Source organism: Somniosus microcephalus, unplaced genomic scaffold (genome assembly GCF_052327205.1).
Source record: "Somniosus microcephalus isolate GS21.2 unplaced genomic scaffold, FLI_Smic_1.0 unresolved_chr7, whole genome shotgun sequence".
NCBI classification, from domain to species: Eukaryota; Metazoa; Chordata; class Chondrichthyes; order Squaliformes; family Somniosidae; genus Somniosus; species Somniosus microcephalus.
In genome coordinates, this window is record NW_028225185.1 from 41,345,954 (window position 1) to 41,373,715 (window position 27,762).

The following is a 27,762-nucleotide window of genomic DNA, read 5'->3' on the forward strand; positions in this document are numbered from 1 at the left end:
TCCCTCATCCAAATCACTGATATATATTGTGAATAGCTGGGGCCCAAGCACTGATCCCTGTGGTACCCCACTAGTCACCGCCTGCCACCCCGAAAAAGACCCATTTATTCCTACTCTCTGTTTCCTGTCTGTTAACCAATTTTCAATCCATGCCAGTATATTACCTCCAATCTCATGTGCTTTAATATAGAGTAAAGCTCCCTCTACACTGTCCCATCAAACACACCCAGGGCAGGTACAGCACGGGTTAGATAAAGAGTAAAGCTCCCTCTACACTGTCCCATCAAACACGCCCAGGGCAGGTACAGCACGGGTTAGAAACAGAGTAACGCTCCCTCTACACTGTCCCCATCAAACACTCCCAGGGCAGGTACAGCATGGGTTAGATACAGAGTAAAGCTCCCTCTACACTGTCCCCATCAAACACTCCCAGGGCAGGTACAGCACGGGGTTAGATACAGAGTAAAGCTCCCTCTACACTGTCCCATCAAACACTCCCAGGGCAGGTACAGCACGGGTTAGATACAGAGTAAAGCTCCCTCTACACTGTCCCATCAAACACTCCCAGGGCAGGTACAGCACGGGTTAGATACAGAGTAAAGCTCCCTCTACACTGTCCCATCAAACACTCCCAGGGCAGGTACAGCACAGGTTAGATACAGAGTAAAGCTCCCTCTACACTGTCCCCATCAAACACTCCCAGGGCAGGTACAGCACGGGTTAGATACAGAGTAAAGCTCCCTCTCCACTGTCCCCATCAAACACTCCCAGGGCAGGTACAGCACGGGTTAGATACAGAGTAAAGCTCCCTCTACACTGTCCCATCAAACACTCCCAGGGCAGGTACAGCACAGGTTAGATACAGAGTAAAGCTCCCTCTACACTGTCCCCATCAAACACTCCCAGGGCAGGTACAGCACGGGTTAGATACAGAGTAAAGCTCCCTCTCCACTGTCCCCATCAAACACTCACAGGGCAGGTACAGCACGGGTTAGATACAGAGTAAAGTTCCCTCTACACTGTTCCATCAAACACTCCCAGGGCAGGTACAGCACGGGTTAGATACAGAGTAAAGCTCCCTCTACACTGTCCCCATCAAACACTCACAGGGCAGGTACAGCACGGGTTAGATACAGATTAAAGCTCCCTCTACACTGTCCCATCAAACACTCCCAGGGCAGGTACAGCACGGGTTAGATACAGAGTAAAGCTCCCTCTACACTGTCCCATCAAACACTCCCAGGGCAGGTACAGCACGGGTTAGATACAGAGTAAAGCTCCCTCTACACTGTCCCATCAAACACTCCCAGGGCAGGTACAGCACGGGTTAGATACAGAGTAAAGCTCCCTCTACACTGTCCCATCAAACACTCCCAGGGCAGGTACAGCACGGGGTTAGATACAGAGTAAAGCTCCCTCTACACTAACCCATCAAACACTCCCAGGGCAGGTACAGCACGGGGTTAGATACAGAGTAAAGCTCCCTCTACACTAACCCATCAAACACTCCCAGGGCAGGTACAGCACGGGGTTAGATACAGAGTAAAGCTTCCTCTACACTGTCCCATCAAACACTCCCAGGGCAGGTACAGCACGGGGTTAGATACAGAGTAAAGCTCCCTCTACACTAACCCATCAAACACTCCCAGGGCAGGTACAGCACGGGGTTAGATACAGAGTAAAGCTCCCTCTACACTAACCCATCAAACACTCCCAGGGCAGGTACAGCACGGGGTTAGATACAGAGTAAAGCTTCCTCTACACTGTCCCATCAAACACTCCCAGGGCAGGTACAGCACGGGGTTAGATACAGAGTAAAGCTCCCTCTGTACTGTCCCATCAAACACTCCCAGGAGCGTCTTAAAGGAGGAGAGAGAGGTGGAGAGATTTAGGGAGGGAATTCCAGAGCTCGGGGCCCAGGTGGCGGGGGGCATGGAGGGATGCGCATGGAACCAGAATTGGAGGAGCGCAGAGATCTTGGCGGGTGGTAGGTCAAGCGCGCGACCCGTGGGCAAGTGACGGGAGTGCAATCTCCGCTGTTGGCGACTCAGCAGTGCTGGGCAGTGGGAACACCAACGTAGAACAGCGCTGCTCGGGGAGGCCCAAGACATCAACAAGTTAAAGACCCCGAGGTTGGGACTGAGTGGGATTCCACACTGGTCACATTTGGGCCGAAGCAGCTCTTTTATTGGATTCCAGGCTGTCCGCCCATTTCAGCCGCTCCAGATGTTGACCTGAAACGACAGCGAGGTGGTCAAGGTACTTGGGCTGCTGAGCAGAGCTCGCGAGTTCAAATCCCACCCCGGGAAAATTGTGCCACTGAATTCAGTCGAATCCGGTCATTTGCAGGCTGGCGCCTTTCCGCGGGTTAAGCCGTCAACTTAAAAGCTCCCCCTACATCAGGCTCTGACAGTCTCCCACAAGCAGCACTGGGCGATTGACATAAGGATCCACGGGTTGAGGATTCCGGGACTCCAGCCAAGTCCAAACACCACATCGGAAGAGTGGAGAACTGAAATTTCCTGGTTTTCTACGGCCCAGTGACAGCTAATAGTAAACGTATTAAGAGTAAGAGATGCGCCCCATTAAGGACAGACGCAGGAAATACTGTAGCAGATAACAAGGTGACACTGGATTTATTAAATGAGCACTTGGTGTCTGTTTTTGCAGCGGCAGGAGAGAAATACCCGTGATAGAAGAAACTAAACATCAATCAAGCGGCTGGAACTTATTGTATTCATTATAAGTTCATGAAAATGGAGAAAATAGTGGGACTTAAGAGAAATATTTCTCCAGGACCTGATGGTTTCCATCCCCAAGGTATTAGAAGATGTAGGTGTGGACATTGCAAAAGGGGTTAGTCATCATCTTTCGAAGCTCTCTTGGTTCAGGAATTGTGCCATTAGATTAGAAATTTGCTCATGTCATTCCATTATTTAAGAAAGTTGGGAGAGAGAAACCAGGTAACTACAAGCCAGTCTGTTGTGGAGAAGCTTCTCGACTCTGTCATTAGGGACAGCGTGACTAGCAATATATTGGACAATATAAACTGATCAGAGAGAGCCAGCATGGACCTGTTACGGGTTAAGTCATTCTGACTAATCTGGTTGAATTTCTTGAGGAGGTCACTAATAAGGTAGGGAGGGTGTCTCTGGATGTTGTACTTCTGGACTTCCACAGGGCATTCGAGAAGGTTCCACACAGGAGATTATTGGCAAAATTGAGAGACGCAGGGAATTGGGAGGTAGCCTTTGGACTTGGAAAGAAAATAAAGACTTGCATTTCTGTAGCGCCTTTCACGACCAGCTCAGGACATCTCAAAGCATTTTACAGCCAATGAAGTACTTTTGGAGTGTGGTCACTGTTGCAATGTAAGAAACATGGCAGCCAATTTGCACACAGCAAGCTCCACACCAACAATAATGACCCGATAATCTGTTTTTGTTGTGATTGAGGGATAAATATTGGTCAGAACACTGGGAATAACTTCCCCGCTCTTCTCCGAAATAGTGCCATGAGGATCTTTTACGTCCACCTCAGAGGGCAGACGGGGACCTCGGGTTTAACGTCTCATCTGAAAGACAGCACCTCCGACAGTGCTGCACCCCGTCAGCCTAGATTTTTGTGCTCAAGTCCCTGGAGTGGGACTTGCACCCACAACCTTCTGACTCGGAGGCGAGAGTGTTACCCACTGAGCCACAGCTGACACTGGGTTGGAGTGGAACGGTAGAGCGGTAGGGAACAGAGAGGGGATAGAGGGTACACACTCTTAATTGGCGGGATGTGACAAGTGGTGTTTCCCAGGGATCTGTTACGGGGCCTCAACATTTCACCACATTTATTATCTCATTGAAACTTATAAAATTCTAACAGGACTAGACAGACTAGATGCAGGAAGGATGTTCCCGATGGCGGGGGAGTCCAGAACCAGGGGTCACAGTCTAAGGATAAGGGGTAAGCCATTTAGGACTGAGATGAGGAGGAATTTCTTCACCCAGAGAGTGGTGAACCTGTGGAATTCTCTACCACAGAAGGCAGTTGAGGCCAATTCATTAAATATATTCAAGAAGGAGTTAGATATATTTCTTAAGGCTAAAGGGATCAAGGGATATGGGGAGAAGGCAGGGACAGGGTGATCAGCCATGATCTCATTAAATGGCGGAGCAGGCTCAAGGGGCCGAATGGCCTACTCCTGCTCCTATCTTCTATGTTTCTATGTAATGACTGATGAAGGAATAGAGAGTTGTATATCCAAATTTGCTGACAACCCCAAGTTAGATGGGGCAGTAAGTAGTGCAGGTGGGATCAGAAGTTGAAAAGGGACAGTTTAAGTGAAAGGACAAACTGGCTGACAGAGTTCTAATGGTTACCCAAGACAGAGAAATTGGAATATTACCACCGCACCCCTCAGGAAGGATATACTGGCCTTGGAGGGGGTGCAGCGCTTATTGACCAAAATGATAGCGGGGCTACAAGGGTTAAGTTATGAGGACAGGTTGCATAGACAAGGAATAACAACAGAAAATGCTGGAGACACTCAGCAGGTCAGGCAGCATCCGTGGAGGCAGAAAAACAGTTAGCGTTTCAGGTCTGGGACCCTTTGTCAGAACTGGAAAAAGTTAGAGATGTAACAGATTTTAAGCAAGTGTCAGGGGCAGGGAAAGGGAGAGGGGAGGAAAGAACAAAAGGGACGGTCTGTGATCGGGTGGAAGGCAGGAGAGATTAAATGTTGCAAATGAGGATGGCAGAATCATCAACAGCTGCCGCCTGAAAAAGTAGGGGCAGAGGTTATAGTCCGAGATTGTTGAACTCGACGTTGAGTCCAGCAGGCTGTAAAGTGCCTAATCGAAAGCTGAGGTGCTGTTCCTCGAGCTTACGTTGAGCTTCGTTGGAACAGTGCAAGAGGCCGAGGACGGAGAGGTCTGAGTGGGAGTGGAGCGGAGAATTAAGGTGACAGGCGACCGGAAGCTCGGGGTCACCCTTACGGACTGAACGGAGGTGTTCCGCAAAGCAGTCGCCCAATCTGCGTTTGGTCTCTCCAATGTAGAGGAGACCGCATCGTGAGCAGCGAATACAGTATACTAGATTGCAGGAAGTACAAGTAAATCGCTGCTTCACCTGGAAGGGGTGTTTGGGGCCCTGGACAGTGGGAAGGGAGGAGGTAAAAGGGCAGGTGTTGCATCTCCTGCGCTTGCACAGGTAGGTGCCATGGGAAGGGAAAGGTTGGGGGTGATAGAGGAGTGGACCAGGGTGTTGCAGAGGGAGCGGTCCCTCCAGAATGCTGGGAAGGGAGGGGAAGATGTGTTTGGTGGTGGGATCATGCTGTAGATGGCGGAGTATGATCCGTTGAATGTGGAGGCTGGTGGGGTGAAAGGTGAGGACAAGGGGAACCCTATTGTGGATTAGGCTTGTATTCCCTTGAGTATAGAAGATTAAGGGGCGATCTGATCGAGGTGTTTGAGATGATTAAAGGATTCGATTGGGTCGATCGAGAGAGAAACTATTTCCTCTGGTGGGGGGAGTCCAGAACAAGGGGGCAGAACCTTCAAATTAGAGCCAGGCCGTTCAGGGGTGATGTCAGGAAGCACTTCTTCACACAAAGGCTAGTGGAAATCTGGAACTCTCTCCCCCAAAGAGCTGTCGAGGCTGCGGGGGTCAATTGGAGCTTTCAAAACTGAGATCGATAGATTTTTGTTGGGTACGGGTAACATGGGATATGGAGCTATGGCGGGTAAATGGAGTTAAGATACAGATCAGCCGTGATCTCATTGAATAATGGAACAGGCTCAAGGGGCTGAATGGCCTCCTAATGTTCCATAACTGCCTTGGGGAATGTCCATGCACGAGCCAAGCGAATGGAGCACAGACATGGAACGGAGTGGGGCCGCCTCTCCGGTTGGTCACAAGGTCAAATACCTATCGGGAACAGACACGACCTGGATGGACAAGATACCAGATCTCAGGTACGTCCGCATTGGGTCGCACTGAACTCCGTGACCCTCAGATTTGGGGGGATGGGGGTAGCGGTTTTGAATGGAAAATTGGATGCAATTGCACGAGGTACTAATTAGAGTACAGTCAGTACCAGGAACCATTTAGGCATACATTACAAACACTGCTAGATACGGTGCAGTCAGTGCCGGATACGGTGCAGTCAGTACTGGGAGAGATCAGATTGGACTAGGAGAGACCCACACTGGACTGGGAGAGACCCGCACTGGACTGGGAGAGATCAGACTGGACTGGGAGAGATCAGGCTGGACTAGGAGAGACCCACACTGGACTGGGAGAGATCAGACTGGACTGGGAGAGACCCACACTGGACTGGGAGAGACCTGCACTGGACTGGGAGAGATCAGACTGGACTGGGAGAGACCCACACTGGACTGGGAGAGACCCACACTGGACTGGGAGAGATCAGACTGGACTAGGAGAGACCCACACTGGACTGGGAGAGACCCAGACTGGACTGGGAGAGATCAGACTGGACTGGGAGAGACCCACACTGGACTGGGAGAGATCAGACTGGACTGGGAGAGACCCGCACTGGACTGGGAGACCCAGACTGGACTGGGAAAGACCCACACTGGATTGAGGGAGGTCAGCCTGGACTGGGGGCGGTCAGACTGGACTGGGAGAGACCCACACTGGCCAACCCTTTTCGGGACACAGATATTTGCACCCGTGCTGGTCTGGAACAGACTGGGCTTGTAGCCGTACTCACCTGCTCACCTGTGCCAGTGCCAGTGTCTCTCCCAGGCCTGGGCGGGGGGTGGGGGGATGGCTGTGGTGGTCCTGGGACTGGTGTCCCAGTTAGTTTGAACCCCCCTTCTCCACTTTTGCAGATCCCGGGCCAGGCCCGGGCCACCAGTCACCAACCCGGAAGGCGGGAGGAGGCTTTCGCTTTCGCTTTGTGCCGGGAATGGAGCGGGAACGGAAGCAGCTGAGCTTCAACGCTCTGAAAGTGCGGATCTCCCGGGAGTTGGCTGGGGAAGAGCTGCTCCACTTCAAGCAGCTGTGGGCCGTCATAATCCCAAAGAAGAGGCTGGAATCGTGCACCAGCGCCGGGGAACTGATCGAGCTGCTGATGGAGAGGGAGCAGATCAGCCTGGGCCACCTGGGACCGCTCCGGGACAGTCTGAAATCCCTGGACAAGCCTCACCTGGCCAGGCTGTGCCAGGAGTCCGAGGAGCAAAGGAGACCAGGTGAGATCAGCCCAGGGGAGATCAGACTAAGTGAGATCAGCCCAGGGGAGACCAGCCCAGGTGAGATCAGCCCAGGGGAGGCCAGACTAAGTGAGATCAGCCCAGGGGAGACCAGCCCAGGGGAGATCAGACTAAGTGAGATCAGACCAGGGGAGACCAGCCCAGGTGAGATCAGCCCAGGGGAGACCAGACTAAGTGAGATCAGCCCAGGGGAGACCAGCCCAGGGGAGATCAGACTAAGTGAGATCAGACCAGGGGAGACCAGCCCAGGTGAGATCAGCCCAGGGGAGACCAGACTAAGTGAGATCAGCCCAGGGGAGACCAGCCCAGGGGAGATCAGACTAAGTGAGATCAGACCAGGGGAGACCAGCCCAGGTGAGATCAGCCCAGGGGAGACCAGACTAAGTGAGATCAGCCCAGGGGAGACCAGCCCAGGGGAGATCAGACTAAGTGAGATCAGACCAGGGGAGACCAGCCCAGGTGAGATCAGCCCAGGGGAGACCAGACTAAGTGAGATCAGCCCAGGGGAGACCAGCCCAGGGGAGATCAGACTAAGTGAGATCAGACCAGGGGAGACCAGCCCAGGGGAGACCAGCCCAGGTGAGATCAGCCCAGGGGAGACCAGACTAAGTGAGATCAGCCCAGGGGAGACCAGCCCAGGGGAGACCAGACCAGGGGAGATCAGACTAAGTGAGATCAGACCAGGGGAGACCAGCCCAGGTGAGATCAGCCCAGGGGAGACCAGACTAAGTGAGATCAGCCCAGGGGAGACCAGCCCAGGGGAGATCAGACTAAGTGAGATCAGCCCAGGGGAGACCAGCCCAGGGGAGATCAGCCCAGGGGAGATTAGACCAGGGGAGACCAGCCCAGGGGAGATCAGACTAAGTGAGATCAGCCCAGGGGAGATCAGCCCAGGGGAGACCAGCCCAGGGGAGATCAGCCCAGGGGAGACCAGCCCAGGGGAGATCAGACTAAGTGAGACCAGCCCAGGGGAGGTCAGACTAAGTGAGATCAGCCCAGGGGAGACCAGCCCAGGGGAGATCAGCCCAGGGGAGGTCAGACTAAGTGAGATCAGCCCAGGGGAGACCAGCCCAGGGGAGGTCAGACTAAGTGAGATCAGCGCAGGGGATTGTGGTGTATGTGCCTTTAAGAGCAATTATGGTGTATGTGCCTTTAAGAGCCCCAGGTGTGCATAATGCCGGTAATTGCCACTTGGGCTATATAAGCCTGTGTATTGTGTATATCCTTTAGAAACCCCCCCCAGACTTGCTTAGTAAATACCTATGAACCAACTCCTGTCTTCAGTGTCTTTATCTACACACGGACACTACAGTGGCGACGAAGTGGAAACGGACTTACCTGCAATTCGGCAGCACCTCAAGGACATCGATTCCTCCAGCGTCCAGAAGACTCAAGGAAGTAAGAGAAACTGTGGTTTCACCAGCTGGCCAAGCTGGTGACAGGTACTGCGCTAATCCTTCCTGGGCGTCAGGCTGGAGCTCCAGCGGCGGGCTCTACAGCTGAGACAGGCAGCGAAATCGGAGGCAAGCAATAACGGACTGGGAGGGTGCACTCGAGAGACGGCCGGCGCGGCAAGCAGGTCAGCGTTTAGACCTCCGTCGGGAACGAGTCTCCAACAGTGAATAAACGGAAACCACAGTAAAACAGCGTTGTTATCGGTAGCAGCGGCGGGAAAGCGCGGGAAGCGCCATATCTTTTCTGAAATGCCTAAATCTGGTAATATTGAGGCTTTTGATGGCGAAATAGAAGATTGGACCACATACGTGGAAAGAGTAGAGGTTTATTGCACTGCAAAAATAAAAGGGGGGCTTTTGGCAGTTACAAAAGACTAAAGACGGAAGAAGCCCTAGAGGAGTATAAAAAGTGCAGGGGCGTACTTAAAAAAGAAATTAGGAGGGCGAGGAGGGGCCATGAAATAACACTGGCGAGCAAAATAAAGGAAAATCCTAAGATGTTTTATAAGTATATTAAGGGCAAGAGGATAACCAGGGAAAGGGTAGGGCCCATTAGGGACCAAAGTGGCAATCTGTGTGTAGAGCCAGAGGATGTAGGCGGGGTTTTAAATGAATTTTTTGCATCTGTGTTCACTATGGAGAAAGACGATGCAGACATAGAAATCGGGCAAGGGGACTGTGACATACTTGAATGTATTAGCATCGAGAGGGAGGAGGTGCTAGCGGTTTTAGCAGGCCAAAAAGTGGATAAATCCCCAGGCCCGGACGAGATGTATCCCAGGCTGCTGTGGGAGGCAAAGGAGGAGATTGCAGGGGCTCTGACACAAATTTTCAGAACCTCTCTGGCCACAGGGGATGTACCAGAGGACTGGAGAACAGCTAATGTAGTAATTGATGCGCTATCAATTACTCGTAAAAGACTGAGAGTTAGAAGAGTAACTAAAGGCTTTTATTAACAACAGAATGGAGGTCTGCCTCGAGTGGTCGACCGGTCCAGGATACAAGGGCTGGGGAGCAGTCACCTTTATACTAGGACCTGTGGGAGGAGTCAGCCGAGGCATGTCCAGGCATGTACACAGTGGAATACAAACAGGACAAACAGGAATACAAACAGTGGTTTACCACAGTACCATTATACAAGAAGGGTAGCAGGGATAAACCAGGGAATTACAGGCCAGTGAGCCTAACATCTGTGGTAGGGAAATTATTGGAAAAAATTCTGAGGGACAAAATTAGTCTCCACTTGGAGAGGCAAGGATCAATCGGGGATAGTCAGCATGGCTTTGTCAAGGGTAAATCATGTCTGACAAATCTGATTGAATTTTTCGAGGGGGTGACTAGGGGGGTGGATGAGGGAAATGCTGTGGATGTGGTTTACATGGACTTCAGTAAGGCTTTTGACAAAGTCCCGCATAGGAGACTGGTCAAGAAGGTAAGAGCCCATGGGATCCAGGGTGCCTTGGCGCGTTGGATCCTAAACTGGCTGAGTGGCAGGAGGCAGAGGGTGATGGTCGAAGGTTGCTTTTGTGACTGGAAGCCTGTGTCCAGTGGGGTACCTCAGGGATCGGTGCTGGGTCCCTTGTTGTTTGTGATCTACATAAATGATTTGGATGAGAATGTAAAAGGTATGATCAGTAAGTTCGCAGATGACACGAAAATTGGTGGGGTGGTAAATTGCGAGGAGGAAAGCCTCAGGCTACAGGACGATATAAACGGGTTGGTCAGATGGGCAGAAAAGTGGCAAATGGAATTTAACCCTGAAAAGTGCGAGGTGATGCATTTTGGACGGACAAATAAGGCAAGGGAATACATAATGAGTGGTAGGACCCTAGGAAGTACAGAGGGTCAGAGGGACCTTGGTGTACATGTACATAGATCCCTGAAGGCAGCGGAACAGGTAGATAAGGTGGTTAAAAAGGCATATGGGATACTTGCCTTCATTAGCCGTGGCATAGAATATAAGAGCAGGGAGGTTATGATGGAGCTGTACAAAACGCTGGTGAGGCCACAGCTGGAGTACTGTGTGCAGTTCTGGTTGCCTCACTATAGGAAGGATGTGATTGCTCTGGAGAGGGTGCAGAGAAGATTCACCAGGATGTTACCTGGGATGGAGCGCCTCAGCTATGAAGAAAGACTAAACAGGCTGGGGTTGTTTTCCTTGGAGCAAAGAAGGCTGAGGGGGGACCTGATTGAGGTGTACAAAATGATGAGGGGCATAGATAGGGTAGACAAAGAGGAACTTTTCCCCTTAGTAGGGGGGTCAATAACAAGGGGGCATAGATTCAGGGTAAGGGGCAGGAGATTTAGAGGGGATTTGAGGAGGAACTTTTTCACCCAGAGGGTGGTTGGAATGTGGAACTCCATGCCTAAAAGGGTGGTAGAGGCAGGAACCCTCACAACATTCAAGAAGCATTTGGATGAGCACTTGAAATGCCATTGCATACAAGGCTATGGACCAAATGCTGGAAAATGGGATTAGACTGGACAGGGATGGATGGGCGGCGCAGCCACGATGGGCCGAAGGGCCTCTTTCTGTGCTGTAAAACTCTATGACTCTATGACAAATGGAATAACAGATGAAAAAAAAGCTTCAGTACTTCTGAACTTAATGGGCGCGAAGACATACGGGCTGTTACGAAATTTAATCACTCCAGCCAAACCAAAGGACAAGACTTAAAGAAATTGTTGATACCCTGCAGGAGCATTTAAACCCAACACCGCTGCTGATAGCGGAACGATTCAAGTTCTTCAAGAGAAATCAACACAAGAATGAAAGTAACGCTGATTACCTAACCGAATTAAGAAAGCTATCAAAGTACTGCCAGTTCGGAGCAGGACTATTGGATTATCTTCGAGACAAATTTGTTTGCGGTCTCTTAAGTGAAGGAACACAAAAAAGACTGCTTTCTGAAAAAGATTTAACATTGGACAAAGCTTTCAGTATGGCTGTATCATACGAAGCAGCAGCAAAAGGAGCTGCAGAGATACAACAAGAGACACAGGACTTCGGCACCCATAAAATGACACAGGAGTTCGGAAGATGTTATCGCTGCGGCAGATCCACCCATAACCAGAGGGACTGCTGGTTCAAGGGCAAAGCATGCAGGCAATGTGGTAAGATTGGACACATTGCACAGGTATGCCAATCTGGACAAAATAAATCCACTGACAGAAAACAAAAAATCAATAAAGAAAAGTACAGGAAGGTACAAATGATGGCGGACAGTAGCTCCGAAGACCAGAATAGCGATAGCGACTCCGGAAACAAGAGACTAAGCTGTCTCAAATTAGATAATGTACTTGCCAAAGAGGATTACCAAACCATTTGGGTTACCCTCACAATAGCAGGGTCCCCAGTTAAAATGGAGCTAGATACAGGATCAGCTCTAACCGTAATAAATCGACGGGATTACGAGAGGCTATTTTCGCATATACCTCTAAAAGACACATCCATTATCTTAAAAACATATACGGGGCAGAAAGTCTACCCCAAAGGAAAATTAAGGGTGCCTGTGGTATACAACGGCAAAGAAATACAAAAGTTGTATTTATACATTCTACAAGATGGTGGTCCACCGTTGTTGGGACGTGAATGGATAAGGAAGATACGTTTAGACTGGCACTCCATTCAGGCACTGACGGTGACCAGTAAGGGAAAAAACAATGATGACATCATACCTGAACGATTAAAAGACATCTTGGCCAACGCCAAAGAAGTGTTTCAAGAGAAACTAGGAACCTTGAAAGGCATCACCGCCTCAATAAAAGTGGAAGATACAGCAATTCCAAAATTTTTTAAGGCAAGACCGGTGCCATACGCAATACGTCCGGCAGTCGAGGCAGAGCTGAAGAATTTGGAAAAGGCAGGCGTATTATCCAAAATAGATTGGAGCGAATGGGCAACACCCATCGTTCCAGTCATGAAAAAAACATTGAAAAATAACTCTGAGGAACAGAAAAAAATTCGCATCTGTGGGGACTTTAAGGTGACTGTAAACCCGGTCCTTCACACGGTACAGTATCCTCTTCCGAGGATAGAAGATATTTTCGCCTCACTATCCGGAGGGAAACGTTTCACAAAAATTGACTTGGCACAGGCATATCTACAGATGGAGGTTGAGGAGACCTCTTAAAAAGTATCTCACAATAAACACACACAAAGGCCTGTACCAGTACAATCGACTGGTTTTTGGAATAGCATCAGCTCCAGCTATCTGGCAAAGAGCTATGGAGCAAGTCCTGCAAGGGATTCCGGGGACTCAATGCTACCTAGACGACATCCTTATAACAGGAGAAAACGACAACGAGCACCTTGCCAATTTGGAGCAGGTGCTCACTAGGCTGAAAGAACGGGGCCTACGAGCAAATCGCCCCAAGTGCGAATTTTTCCAAAATCAGATATCATATTGTGGCCACATAATTAATAAGGAAGGGTTGCATAAGTCACCTGAAAAAATTGAAGCAGTTATAAAAGCCCCAGCACCTGAAAATGTTTCACAATTAAGGTCATTCCTGGGATTAATAAATTACTATCATAAATTTTTACCGAACTTATCAACTATTCTACACCCTCTTAATGATCTTCTACAGACAGGAGTGATTTTGGAAATGGAACGAAGACTGTAAACGTGCCTTCCATAAATGTAAAGACTTAATCACATCCGAGAAAATTTTGGCTCATTACAACCCATCACTACCAATCAGACTGGCGTGCGATGCATCCCCTTACGGCATAGGAGCGGTATTGTCCCATAGATTCCCTGATGGCTCGGAACGGCCGATAGCTTTTGCGTCACGCTCATTGAACTCAGCTGAGCGTAACTATGCCCAGATAGACAGGGAAGCACTCAGCCTGGTATGGGGAGTGAAGAAATTCAACCATTACCTACACGGACAAAAATTTACCTTGCTGACTGACCATCAACCCCTCATCTCCATATTCAACCCTAAAAAAGGTGTCCCCATTATGACGGCACAAAGACTACAGAGGTGGTCCCTTTTTCTAGGAGCACACCAATACAACATTGAATACAAAGGGTCAAAACAGCATGGGAATGCTGACGGTTTATCACGCCTACCGTTGCCAACGATAGAAGAGGCACCTACAGTAGACCCAGTAGAGATATTCCACTCTACCATAGTGGAATGTCTACCGGTGACAAATTCTGCCATTGAAAGGGAGACAAGAAATGACCCTACTCTCTCACGGGTCTACGATTTAACAGTGAAGGGATGGCCAGCACATGGCGAACCACTGTTGCCAGCATTCTCGCAAAGAAGAGAACAGCTGTCAGTGTGCCGAGGAACCTTGATGTGTGGATCCAGAGTGGTGATTCCACCCAAACTCCAGGATAAAGTGCTAAAGGAGCTTCACGAGGGGCATCTGGGTGGAGTGTAAATGAAGAACCTAGCTAGGGCGTTTGTATGGTGGCCAGGTATCGATGGAGACATCGAAGACATGACCAAGAGCTGCCTAGGATGCCAGAAGGTCCAAAATGCTCCGCCACAGGCCCCTCTACATCCATGGGAGTGGCCCTCATCTCCCTGGCAAAGGGTGCACATCGACTTTGCTGGTCCATTTATGGACTCAATGTTCTTAATCGCAGTTGATGCACACTCCAAGTGGCCGGAGGTAATAAAGATGTCCTCCACCACCACGGAAAAAACCATCACAGTATTAAGGACCATATTTGCCAGGAATGGGCTGCCGGAGCAGATATGTTCTGATAATGGACCGCAATTTGTGTCCGAAGAATTCAGAAAGTTCTTAAAGAACAATGGGGTAAAGCACTACACGTCCGCCCCATACCATCCCGCCACCAATGGATTGGCTGAAAGGTTTGTCCAGACCTTCAAGAAGGCCATCAAGGCCATGGGTAATGAAGACATAAAACTTCAGCACAAGGTGGATAACTTCTTATTTGCATATAGGAATGCAACACATATGGTTACTAACCAAACTCCCGCCATGATGTTCTACAATAGAAACCTAAGATGCCGGCTGGATTTGGTCAAGCCCAACATCCGAAGGGACGTGGAGAACCGGCAGTTTCAGGGCATGAATGAAAGGCCAACTAGGGTCTTCCAGATAGGCCAACCAGTTTTGGCCCGGGACTACCGTACCGAGAAATGGCAGCCTGGAACTATCTGCACACGATTAGGACCACTGATGTATACCGTGGACATCGGAGACAGCATAATAAGGCGCCATGCTGACCAAATCATCAAGTCATCCGAAAAGGGACAACCTACACCACCACTCTATACATCTAACGATGAAGTAGAGATACCCATATCTACCTCCGATCCGGTGATACTGGAGCCCGATGAACCCGACACTGGCCTTCAAGCCGAATCAGCCTTGCCAGAAGAACCTACTACACCACCAGAAACTACTACACGCCCGAGGCGTTATCCGGACCGAGTCAGGAAGCCTCCTGAGAGACTAACTTATAATTAATTAATACAGCAATGTATATTATTTTGCATATAACATGTAATTAATAATTACTTAAAATATGATGTACTAGTTAGCTAGAAGGGGAGGAATTGTGGTGTATGTGCCTTTAAGAGCAATTATGGTGTATGTGCCTTTAAGAGCCCCAGGTGTGCGTAATGCCGGTAATTGCCACTTGGGCTATATAAGCCTGTGTATTGTGTATATCCTTTAGAAACCCCCCCCAAGACTTGCTTAGTAAATACCTATGAACCAACTCCTGTCTTCAGTGTCTTTATCTACACACGGACACTACAGGGATCAGCCCAGGGGAGACCAGACCAGGGGAGATCAGCCCAAGGGGAGATCAGTCCAAGGGGAGATCAGCCCAGGGGAGACCAGCCCAGGGGAGACCAGCCCAGGGGAGACCAGCCCAGGGGAGATCAGCCCAGGGGAGATCAGCCCAGGGGAGGTCAGACTAAGTGAGATCAGCGCAGGGGATCAGCCTAGGGGAGACCAGACCAGGTGAGATCAGCCCAAGGGGAGACCAGCCCAGGGGAGACCAGCCCAGGGGAGACCAGCCCAGGGGAGACCAGCCCAGGGGAGACCAGCCCAGGGGAGATCAGCCCAGGGGAGGTCAGACTAAGTGAGATCAGCGCAGGGGATCAGCCCAGGGGAGACCAGACCAGGTGAGATCAGCCCAAGGGGAGACCAGCCCAGGGGAGACCAGCCCAGGGGAGACCAGCCCAGGGGAGACCAGCCCAGGAGAGATCAGCCCAGGGGAGATCAGACTAAGTGAGATCAGCCCAGGGGAGATCAGCCCAGGTGAGATCAGACTAAGTGAGATCAGCCCAGGGGAGACCAGCCCAGGGGAGATCAGACTAAGTGAGATCAGCCCAGGGGAGATCAGCCCAGGTGAGATCAGACTAAGTGAGATCAGCCCAGGGGAGACCAGCCCAGGTGAGATCAGACTAAGTGAGATCAGCCCAGGGGAGACCAGCCCAGGTGAGATCAGACTAAGTGAGATCAGCCCAGGGGAGACCAGCCCAGGTGAGATCAGACTAAGTGAGATCAGCCCAGGGGGAGATCAGCCCAGGGGAGATCAGCCCAGGGGAGATCAGACTAAGTGAGATCAGCCCAGGGGAGATCAGCCCAGGGGGAGATCAGCCCAGGTGAGATCAGACTAAGTGAGATCAGCCCAGGGGAGGTCAGCCCAGGGGAGATCAGACCAGGGGAGATCAGACCAGGGGAGATCAGCCCAGGGGAATCAGCCCAGGGGAGATCAGACCAGGGGAGATCAGACTAAGTGAGATCAGCCCAGGGGAGACCAGCCCAGGGGAGATCAGACTAAGTGAGATCAGACCAGGGGAGATCAGCCCAGGGGAGATCAGACTAAGTGAGATCAGCCCAGGGGAGACCAGCCCAGGGGAGACCAGCCCAGGGGAGATCAGACTAAGTGAGATCAGCCCAGGGGAGATCAGACTAAGTGAGATCAGCCCAGGGGAGACCAGCCCAGGGGGAGATCAGCCCAGGTGAGATCAGACTAAGTGAGATCAGCCCAGGGGAGGTCAGCCCAGGGGAGATCAGACTAAGTGAGATCAGCCCAGGGGAGACCAGCCCAGGGGAGATCAGACTAAGTGAGATCAGCCCAGGGGAGACCAGCCCAGGGGGAGATCAGCCCAGGTGAGATCAGACTAAGTGAGATCAGCCCAGGGGAGGTCAGCCCAGGGGAGACCAGCCCAGGGGAGATCAGACTAAGTGAGATCAGCCCAGGGGAGACCAGCCCAGGGGAGATCAGACTAAGTGAGATCAGCCCAGGGGAGACCAGCCCAGGGGGAGATCAGCCCAGGGGAGATCAGACTAAGTGAGATCAGCCCAGGGGAGATCAGCCCAGGGGAGATCAGACTAAGTGAGATCAGCCCAGGGGAGACCAGCCCAGGGGAGATCAGATTAAGTGAGATCAGCCCAGGGGAGATCAGCCCAGGGGAGATCAGACTAAGTGAGATCAGCCCAGGGGAGATCAGACTAAGTGAGATCAGCCCAGGGGAGACCAGCCCAGGGGAGACCAGACTAAGTGAGATCAGCCCAGGGGAGATCAGCCCAGGGGAGACCAGCCCAGGGGAGATCAGACCAGGGGAGATCAGCCCAGGGGAGGTCAGACTAAGTGAGATCAGCGCAGGGGATCAGCCCAGGGGAGACCAGACCAGGTGAGATCAGCCCAAGGGGAGATCAGCCCAGGGGAGACCAGCCCAGGGGAGACCAGCCCAGGGGAGGTCAGACTAAGTGAGATCAGCGCAGGGGATCAGCCCAGGGGAGACCAGACCAGGTGAGATCAGCCCAAGGGGAGACCAGCCCAGGGGAGACCAGCCCAGGGGAGACCAGCCCAGGGGAGACCAGCCCAGGGGAGACCAGCCCAGGAGAGATCAGCCCAGGGGAGATCAGACTAAGTGAGATCAGCCCAGGGGAGATCAGCCCAGGTGAGATCAGACTAAGTGAGATCAGCCCAGGGGAGACCAGCCCAGGGGAGATCAGACTAAGTGAGATCAGCCCAGGGGAGATCAGCCCAGGGGGAGATCAGCCCAGGTGAGATCAGACTAAGTGAGATCAGCCCAGGGGAGACCAGCCCAGGGGAGACCAGCCCAGGGGAGACCAGCCCAGGGGAGACCAGCCCAGGGGAGATCAGCCCAGGGGAATCAGCCCAGGGGAGACCAGCCCAGGGGAGATCAGACTAAGTGAGATCAGCCCAGGGGAGACCAGCCCAGGGGAGATCAGACTAAGTGAGATCAGCCCAGGGGAGACCAGCCCAGGGGAGATCAGCCCAGGGGAATCAGCCCAGGGGAGACCAGCCCAGGGGAGATCAGACTAAGTGAGATCAGCCCAGGGGAGACCAGCCCAGGGGAGATCAGACTAAGTGAGATCAGCCCAGGGGAGACCAGCCCAGGGGAGATCAGACTAAGTGAGATCAGCCCAGGGGAGACCAGCCCAGGGGAGACAAGCCCAGGGGAGATCAGACTAAGTGAGATCAGCCCAGGGGAGACCAGCCCAGGGGAGACCAGCCCAGGGGAGACCAGCCCAGGGGAGACCAGCCCAGGGGAGACCAGCCCAGGGGAGACCAGCCCAGGGGAGATCAGCCCAGGGGAATCAGCCCAGGGGAGACCAGCCCAGGGGAGATCAGACTAAGTGAGATCAGCCCAGGGGAGATCAGACTAAGTGAGATCAGCCCAGGGGAGACCAGCCCAGGGGAGATCAGACTAAGTGAGATCAGCCCAGGGGAGACCAGCCCAGGGGAGATCAGACTAAGTGAGATCAGCCCAGGGGAGACCAGCCCAGGGGAGACCAGCCCAGGGGAGATCAGACTAAGTGAGATCAGCCCAGGGGAGACCAGCCCAGGGGAGATCAGACTAAGTGAGATCAGCCCAGGGGAGATCAGCCCAGGGGAATCAGCCCAGGGGAGGTCAGCCCAGGGGAGACCAGCCCAGGGGAGATCAGACTAAGTGAGATCAGCCCAGGGGAGATCAGCCCATGGGAGACCAGACCAGGGGAGACCAGCCCAGGGGAGATCAGACCAGGGGAATCAGCCCAGGGGAGACCAGCCCAGGGGAGATCAGACTAAGTGAGATCAGCCCAGGGGAGACCAGCCCAGGGGAGACCAGCCCAGGGGAGACCAGACTAAGTGAGATCAGCCCAGGGGAGACCAGCCCAGGGGAGACCAGCCCAGGGGAGATCAGACTAAGTGAGATCAGACCAGGGGAGATCAGCCCATGGGAGACCAGACCAGGGGAGACCAGCCCAGGGGAGATCAGACCAGGGGAGATCAGACTAAGTGAGCTCAGCCCAGGGGAGATCAGCCCAGGGGAGGTCAGACTAAGTGAGATCAGCCCAGGGGAGATCAGACCAGGGGAGGTCAGACCAGGGGAGATCAGCCCAGGGGAGATCAGACCAGAGGAGATTAGACCAGGGGAGACCAGCCCAGGGGAGACCAGCCCAGGGGAGACCAGCCCAGGGGAGATCAGCCCAGGGGAGACCAGCCCAGGGGAGATCAGCCCAGGGGAGATCAGCCCAGGGGAGATCAGCCCAGGGGAGGTCAGACCAGGGGAGATCAGACCAGGGGAGATCAGCCCAGGGGAGGTCAGCCCAGGGGAGATCAGACCAGGGGAGACCAGACTAAGTGAGATCAGACCAGGGGAGGTCAGCCCAGGGGAGACCAGCCCAGGGGAGGTCAGCCCAGGGGAGGTCAGCCCAGGGGAGATCAGCCCAGGGGAGATCAGCCCAGGGGAGGTCAGCCCAGGGGAGATCAGACCAGGGGAGGTCAGACCAGGGGAGGTCAGACCAGGGGAGATCAGACCAGGGGAGGTCAGACCAGGGGAGGTCAGACCAGGGGAGATCAGACCAGGGGAAGTCAGCTCAGGGGAGGTCAGCCCAGGTGAGATCAGCCCAGGTGAGATCAGCCCCGACTGGGTGTCTGTGATGCCCCCACTGTAGAATGGCACACTCGCTGATCAGCCTCACTTGTAAAGAATGGGCGCTTGGGACAGATGCTGGCGGGCATCCGATGCCCATGGAGCCTGTACCACATTCCCCCACACCCACCCCCAGCAAGAGCCAACACCCTTGGGGAGGAGGGGTAGAATTAAAAGGGGACGAACGTCAATCGTGTTGTTTTTCCTCTCGTGTTACAGGCCCTGAGGAAACGTCCGAGGAGTTAGTCGAATTTCACGGTAGTGCTGCCGCCGGTGCCGGTCCGCAGCCCCTGTTTACACCGTCAGGAGCGGTCAGTCAGAAAGGACGTCATCAAGACCCAATCATTGGACACTCTGAGCCAAGAGAGTCTACCAAGCCCGCAGCCTATTCAAGTAGGTGGGGTTGAGGGATATGGGGAGAAAGGGGGATATGGGGAGAAGGTGGGGTTGGGGGATGTGGGGAGAAGGTGGGGTTGCGGGATGTGGGGAGAAGGTGGGGTTGGGGGATGTGGGGAGAAGGTGGGGTTGGGGGATATGGGGAGGAGGTGGGGTTGGGGATATGGGGAGGAGGTGGGGTTGGGGATGTAGGGAGGTGGGGTTGGGGGATATGGGGAGAAGGTGGGGTTGGGGGATATGGGGAGGAGGTGGGGTTGGGGGATACGGAGAGGAGGTGGGGTTGGGGGATTTGGGGAGGAGGTGGGGTTGGGCGATATGTGGAGGAGGTGGGGTTGGGGGATGTGGGGAGAAGGTGGGGGATGTGGGGAGAAGGTGGGGTTGGGGGATATGGGGAGGAGGTGGGGTTGGGGGATACGGAGAGATGGTGGGTTTGAGGGATATGGGGTGAAGGTGGGGTTGGGGGATATGGGGTGAAGGTGGGGTTGGGGGATATGGGGTGAAGGTGGGGTTGGGGGATATGGGGAGCTGGTGGGGTTGAGGGATGTGGGGAGAAGGAGAGGTTGGGGGATATGGGGAGCTGGTGGGGTTGAGGGACACCCAGTCTAATCCTTGTTGCCCCCTGTGTCCCATCTCGAGGACAGCCATACTTTTCCTGTGATGAGCTTGGGTCGGGTGGGTTAGAATTGAGAAATCTTGATGAAAATCTCCGAATTCCTCGCACAGATTTACCAGACGGCCTCACTCCAGACCGCCAGAAGTCCCACAACGACCCAGCCTCGTTACTCAGTTCCAGGGTGCCCTTGGAATGCTCGGAGGAGCCTGTGACACAACCATCCTCCACTGTGTGGACAGCCTCTGTGCCCGAGACTCGCAACCCCTCGGACACGTCAGCCTCTTCTTCCATTACCATCAGCGGTGCGCCCTCGCAGATTGCAGGTGAGCCAGTGCTTAGAATCATAGCCCATTCCCCATTCTGCCCATCGCCCCTGTTCCCTCTCTCTGAAAGCGCTCTACCCATAATATCTCCCCCGAACCTTTTAATACAGGTGGGTACAGGTCTGTCGCTGTATAACACTGGGGTACAGTACTGGTGGGTACAGGTCTGTCACTGTATAACACTGGGCTACAGTACTGGTGGGTACAGGTCTGTCACTGTGTAACACTGGGGTACAGCACTGGTGGGTACAGGTCTGTCACTGTATAACACTGGGGTACAGTACTGGTGGGTACAGGTCTGTCACTGTATAACACTGGGGTACAGTACTGGTGGGTACAGGTCTCACTGTATAACACTGGGGTACAGCATTGGTGGGTACAGGTCTGTCACTGTATAACACTGGGGTACAGTACTGGTGGGTACAGGTCTGTCCCTGTATAACACTGGGGTACAGTACTGGTGGGTACAGGTCTGTCACTGTATAACACTGGGGTACAGTACTGGTGGGTACAGGTCTGTCACTGTATAACACTGGGGTACAGTACTGGTGGGTACAGGTCTGTCACTGTACAACACTGGGGTACAGTACTGTTGGGTACAGGTTTGTCACTGTATAACGCTGGGGTACAGTACTGGTGGGTACAGGTCTGTCCCTGCATAACACTGGGGTATAGTACTGGTGGGTACAGGTCTGTCACTGTATAACACGGGTACAGTACTGGTGGGTATAGGTCTGTCACTGTATAACACTGGGGTACAGTACTGGTGGGTACAGGTCTGTCACTGTATAACACTGGGGTACAGTACTGGTGGGTACAGGTCTGTCACTGTATAATGCAGGGGTACAGTACTGGTGGGTACAGGTCTGTCCCTGCATAACACTGGGGTATAGTACTGGTGGGTACAGGTCTGTCACTGTATAACACGGGTACAGTACTGGTGGGTATAGGTCTGTCACTGTATAACACTGGGGTACAGTACTGGTGGGTACAGGTCTGTCACTATAACACTGGGGTACAGTACTGGTGGGTACAGGTCTGTCACTGTATAACACTGGGGTACAGTACTGGTGGGTACAGGTCTGTCCCTGTATAACACTGAGGTACAGTACTGGTGGGTACAGGTCTGTCACTGTATAACGGGTACAGTACTGGTGGGTACAGGTCTGTCACTGTATAACACTGGGGTACAGTGCTGGTGGGTACAGGTCTGTCACTGTGTAACACTGGGGTACAGTACTGGTGGGTACAGGTCTGTCACTGTATAATGCTGGGGTACAGTACTGGTGGGTACAGGGCTGTCACTATAACACTGGGGTACAGTACCGGTGGGTACAGGTCTGTCACTGTATAACACTGGGGTACAGTACTGGTGGGTACAGGTCTGTCACTGTATAACACTGGGGTACAGTACTGGTGGGTACAGGTCTGTCACTGTATACCACAGGGGTACAGTACTGGTGGGTACAGGTCTGTCACTGTATAACACCGGGGTACAGTACTGGTCGGCACAGGTCTGTCACTGTATAACACTGGGGTACAGTACTGGTGGGTACAGGTCTGTCACTGTATAACACTGGGGTACAGTACTGGTGGGTACAGGTCTGTCACTGTATAAAACTGGTGTACAGTACTGGTGGGTACAGGTCTGTGTGGTAAACCACTGTTTGTATTCCACTGTGTACATGCCTGGACATGCCTCGGCTGACTCCTCCCACAAGTCCTAGTATAAAGGTGACTGCTCCCCAGCCCCTTTGTATTCTGGACCGGTCGACCACTCGAGGCAGACCTTCATTCTTTTGTTAATAAAAGCCTTTAGTTACTCTCTTAACTCTCAGTCTTTTATGAGTAATTGATAGCGCATCAGTCTGTCACTGTATAACACTGGGGTACAGTACTGGTGGGTACAGGTCTGTCACTGTATAACACTGGGGTCCAGTACTGGTGGGTACAGGTCTGTCACTGTATAACACTGGGGTACAGTACTGGTGGGTACAGGTCTGTCACTGTATAACACTGGGGTACAGTACTGGTGGGTACAGGTCTGTCACTGTATAACACTGGGGTCCAGTACTGGTGGGTACAGGTCTGTCACTGTATAACACTGGGGTACAGTACTGGTGGGTACAGGTCTGTCACTGTATAACACTGGGGTACAGTACTGGTGGGTACAGGTCTGTCACTGTATAACACTGGGGTACAGTACTGGTGGATACAGGTCTGTCACTGTATAACACTGGGGTACAGTACTGGTGGGTACAGGTCTGTCACTGTATAACACTGGGGTACAGTACTGGTGGATACAGGTCTGTCACTGTATAACACTGGGGTATAGTACTGGTGGGTACAGGTCTGTCACTGTATAACACTGGGGTACAGTACTGGTGGGTACAGGTCTGTCACTGTATAACACTGGGGTACAGTACTGGTGGGTACAGGTCTGTCCCTGCATAACACTGGGGTACAGTACTGGTGGGTACAGGTCTGTCACTGTATAACACTGGGGTACAGTACTGGTGGGTACAGGTCTGTCCCTGCATAACACTGGGGTACAGTACTGGTGGGTACAGGTCTGTCACTGTATAACGCTGGGGTACAGTACTGGTGGGTACAAGTCTGTCACTGTATAACACTGGGGTACAGTACTGGTGGGTACAGGTCTGTCACTGTATAACACTGGGGTACAGTACTGGTGGGTACAGGTCTGTCCCTGCATAACACTGGGGTACAGTACTGGTGGGTACAGGTCTGTCACTGTATAACGCTGGGGTACAGTACTGGTGGGTACAGGTCTGTCACTGTATAAAACTGGTGTACAGTACTGGTGGGTACAGGTCTGTGTGGTAAACCACTGTTTGTATTCCACTGTGTACATGCCTGGACATGCCTCGGCTGACTCCTCCCACAAGTCCTAGTATAAAGGTGACTGCTCCCCAGCCCCTTTGTATTCTGGACCGGTCGACCACTCGAGGCAGACCTTCATTCTTTTGTTAATAAAAGCCTTTAGTTACTCTCTTAACTCTCAGTCTTTTATGAGTAATTGATAGCGCATCAGTCTGTCACTGTATAACACTGGGTTACAGTACTGGTGGGTACAGGTCTGTCACTGTATAACACTGGGGTCCAGTACTGGTGGGTACAGGTCTGTCACTGTATAACACTGGGGTACAGTACTGGTGGGTACAGGTCTGTCACTGTATAACACTGGGGTACAGTACTGGTGGGTACAGGTCTGTCACTGTATAACACTGGGGTCCAGTACTGGTGGGTACAGGTCTGTCACTGTATAACACTGGGGTACAGTACTGGTGGGTACAGGTCTGTCACTGTATAACACTGGGGTACAGTACTGGTGGGTACAGGTCTGTCACTGTATAACACTGGGGTACAGTACTGGTGGATACAGGTCTGTCACTGTATAACACTGGGGTACAGTACTGGTGGGTACAGGTCTGTCACTGTATAACACTGGGGTACAGTACTGGTGGATACAGGTCTGTCACTGTATAACACTGGGGTATAGTACTGGTGGGTACAGGTCTGTCACTGTATAACACTGGGGTACAGTACTGGTGGGTACAGGTCTGTCACTGTATAACACTGGGGTACAGTACTGGTGGGTACAGGTCTGTCCCTGCATAACACTGGGGTACAGTACTGGTGGGTACAGGTCTGTCACTGTATAACACTGGGGTACAGTACTGGTGGGTACAGGTCTGTCCCTGCATAACACTGGGGTACAGTACTGGTGGGTACAGGTCTGTCACTGTATAACGCTGGGGTACAGTACTGGTGGGTACAAGTCTGTCACTGTATAACACTGGGGTACAGTACTGGTGGGTACAGGTCTGTCACTGTATAACACTGGGGTACAGTACTGGTGGGTACAGGTCTGTCCCTGCATAACACTGGGGTACAGTACTGGTGGGTACAGGTCTGTCACTGTATAACACTGGGGTACAGTACTGGTGGGTACAGGTCTGTCACTGTATAACACTGGGGTACAGTACTGGTGGGTACAGGTCTGTCACTGTATAACACTGGGGTACAGTACTGGTGGGTACAGGTCTGTCACTGTATAATGGGTACAGTACTGGTGGGTACAGGTCTGTCCCTGCATAACACTGGGGTACAGTACTGGTGGGTACAGGTCTGTCACTGTATAACACTGGGGTACAGTACTGGTGGGTACAGGTCTGTCCCTGCATAACACTGGGGTATAGTACTGGTGGGTACAGGTCTGTCCCTGCATAACACTGGGGTACAGTACTGGTGGGTACAGGTCTGTCACTGTATAACGCTGGGGTACAGTACTGGTGGGTACAGGTCTGTCCCTGCATAACACTGGGGTACAGTACTGGTGGGTACAGGTCTGTCACTGTATAACACTGGGGTACAGTACTGGTGGGTACATGTCTGTCACTGTATAACACTGGGGTACAGTACTGGTGGGTACAGGTCTGTCACTGTATAACACTGGGGTACAGTACTGGTGGGTACAGGTCTGTCACTGTATAACACGGGTACAGTACTGGTGGGTACAGGTCTGTCACTGTATAACACTGGGGTACAGTACTGGTGGGCACAGGTCTGTCACTGTATAACACTGGGGTACAGTACTGGTAGATACAGGTCTGTCACTGTATAACACTGGGGTACAGTACTGGTGGGTACAGGTCTGTCACTGTATAACACTGGGGTACAGTACTGGTGGGTACAGGTCTGTCACTGTATAACACTGGGGTACAGTACTGGTGGGTACAGGTCTGTCACTGTATAACACTGGGGTACAGTACTGGTGGGTACAGGTCTGTCACTGTATAACACTGGGGTACAGTACTGGTGGGTACAGGTCTGTCACTGTATAACACTGGGGTACAGTACTGGTGGAAACAGGTCTGTCACTGTATAACACTGGGGTACAGTACTGGTGGGTACAGGTCTGTCACTGTATAACACTGGGGTACAGTACTGGTGGGTACAGGTCTGTCACTGTATAACACTGGGGTACAGTACTGGTGGGTACTGTCGAAGTCTCGACTCCCGAGTAAGAGTCTTTAAACACAATGGCCTAGAAATTCACTTGCGTTTGCGCCCAATTAGGGGCGAAAGAGTGGGTTGCGCCGGAAGTTGCGTCGCGCCCGAAATTAGGTGGGCCCTAACATCGGCGTTAGCCGGTAGTGCTGCGCCGGCACCGATGACGTCATCGGTGTGCGCAGTGCCCCGGTACCGCCCGAAACCACGCCGATCCCCATCTTCAGTAGCGGCCGCCTCATCCGTGGCGGCCGCTAACATCATCGGGAGACCGGGTCCTTACAGCAGCCTTAGCGGGGCGCTTTAAGGTGGAGGTGCGGCCGGCCGCTTTTTCGGCGGCCGCCTGCCCGCACCTCCTTCCCCGGCCTCCTCCACCCACCCCCCCCTCCGCGGCATTGCCGGCTGGTTTCCGTGGAGCCCGGCACTTCTCCGTTGTGCCGGGCTCTTTTGCCGGCACTTGCAATCGGGGCTCCGGCCGTTGCAGGCACCTCCCCCTTAAGAGAAGGGGGAGGCCTGCAGTACAGCAGCCTGCCGCACCGCATCGGGTGGCGCAGCGGGACCGGCAGCGCTGAAATTCCCTTTCAGCGCCCCAAGCGGGGCGGACAAACCCTGGAACAGCGCCCGGTTCCGCTTTGGGGCGCTGAAAGTGAATATGGGGCGGGCACAACTGGCTCCGCGGCGGGCGCAAAATTTACGGCGCAAACGAGCTGGTGGGGCTATACCCAATTTCTAGGCCAATGTATCGTTAAAGACAGGCTTTATTTGCTTGCAAGGGAAGAGTTGTGTAGTCAAGGGCTACATCAGACCTCTTGAAAGTAATACAGAAGTTGTAACATATTTATACAGTACAGAAACAAAACAGGCTTTCTGTGCCACATGACATAGTATTGAATCATAACTGATTACAAAGGCACAGACCTTGCGAATTATTGAAACAACGTATTCCGGGCTGCGTTAGAATAACGAACAGAAATACCTCGGGATAAGATTAACTAATCCTTTAGTATGGGATCCCTCTGTTCCTTCTGTTCTCTCACTGTACCAACTGGGCCTGTGGGCCGATGTTTACCTTATCGTGTCCTTGGCTATTTGTTTGGTGAATGAGGCTCTTTGTAAGCTTATTACAGATAAGGAGTACGTATGTCGCATTCCTAAATTGTCTTATTCCCTAGAGACTGGTTAGTGAATCATGCTGTCGGCCATTTAAGTTTTTATTCTATGCCCAGGAAGCCATTTTGTGTCTAAGTGAGAAACTGTACTTCCACATTCTTCCCTTTTGTCCTTACAAGGACAACATAACTGAAATTAACCTCTTTTTGTCGGTCCTCATACCAAATTTAGATTTTAGCCGAGGATACCGACTTCTTTGCCGTTTTGAACCATCCTCGGGATTTACCTGTATTGATGGTTGACCTTATCTAAGATCGTCTTTCGTCTTTGTTTATTCTTAGTGTTTGGGCGTGTATTCTTGTAGGGGTTTAATTGTGTTTGATCATCAGGTTTATGTCTTTGTATATTTCTGCAGCTTATGTTAGCCTGCAGTTCTGGTGCCACTATGCACCTTCTAAGAAGATAGGGAACAGCAGCTTATAGAGGAGGACTAAATCATGGCCCACATAGTTTATACCTAACCTGTGGGGTTCTCCTAAGCACAAGTGCTTCTATGTAAGCCCCCAAAGTGCGGACCAAGTGATATACAAGGTCGACGACACTGGCTTGTTGAAAGGAGTCCTCTCTCTTTTTCCTAGCCTGCAGTTCCCGTTTGAGTGGGAAATATGTTTTGCAGAAAGAGGAGAGCATGTGGAGTATATATATGTATA

At 52.2% G+C, this 27,762-nt stretch overlaps 1 protein-coding gene across 1 annotated transcript; it reads left to right on the forward strand.

The window, feature by feature from the left end:
- The first annotated feature begins 5,724 nt into the window (after positions 1-5,724).
- LOC147086836 (uncharacterized) lies at positions 5,725-27,535 on the forward strand. Its single transcript, XM_085978334.1, has 5 exons — positions 5,725-5,731; positions 6,846-7,205; positions 19,796-19,969; positions 20,696-20,908; positions 27,468-27,535. The coding sequence occupies exons 1-5, from the start codon at positions 5,725-5,727 to the stop codon at positions 27,533-27,535; spliced, it is 822 nt and encodes a 273-aa protein (XP_085834460.1).
- The last annotated feature ends 227 nt before the right edge of the window (positions 27,536-27,762 follow it).

Excerpts from the sequence above, each read along its gene's own strand:
- LOC147086836 (XM_085978334.1), top strand. Across the intron at positions 7,206-19,795 it reads CGAGGAGCAAAGGAGACCAG|GCCCTGAGGAAACGTCCGAG; the intron begins GTGAGATCAGCC and ends CTCGTGTTACAG. Across the intron at positions 19,970-20,695 it reads CAAGCCCGCAGCCTATTCAA|ATTTACCAGACGGCCTCACT; the intron begins GTAGGTGGGGTT and ends TTCCTCGCACAG.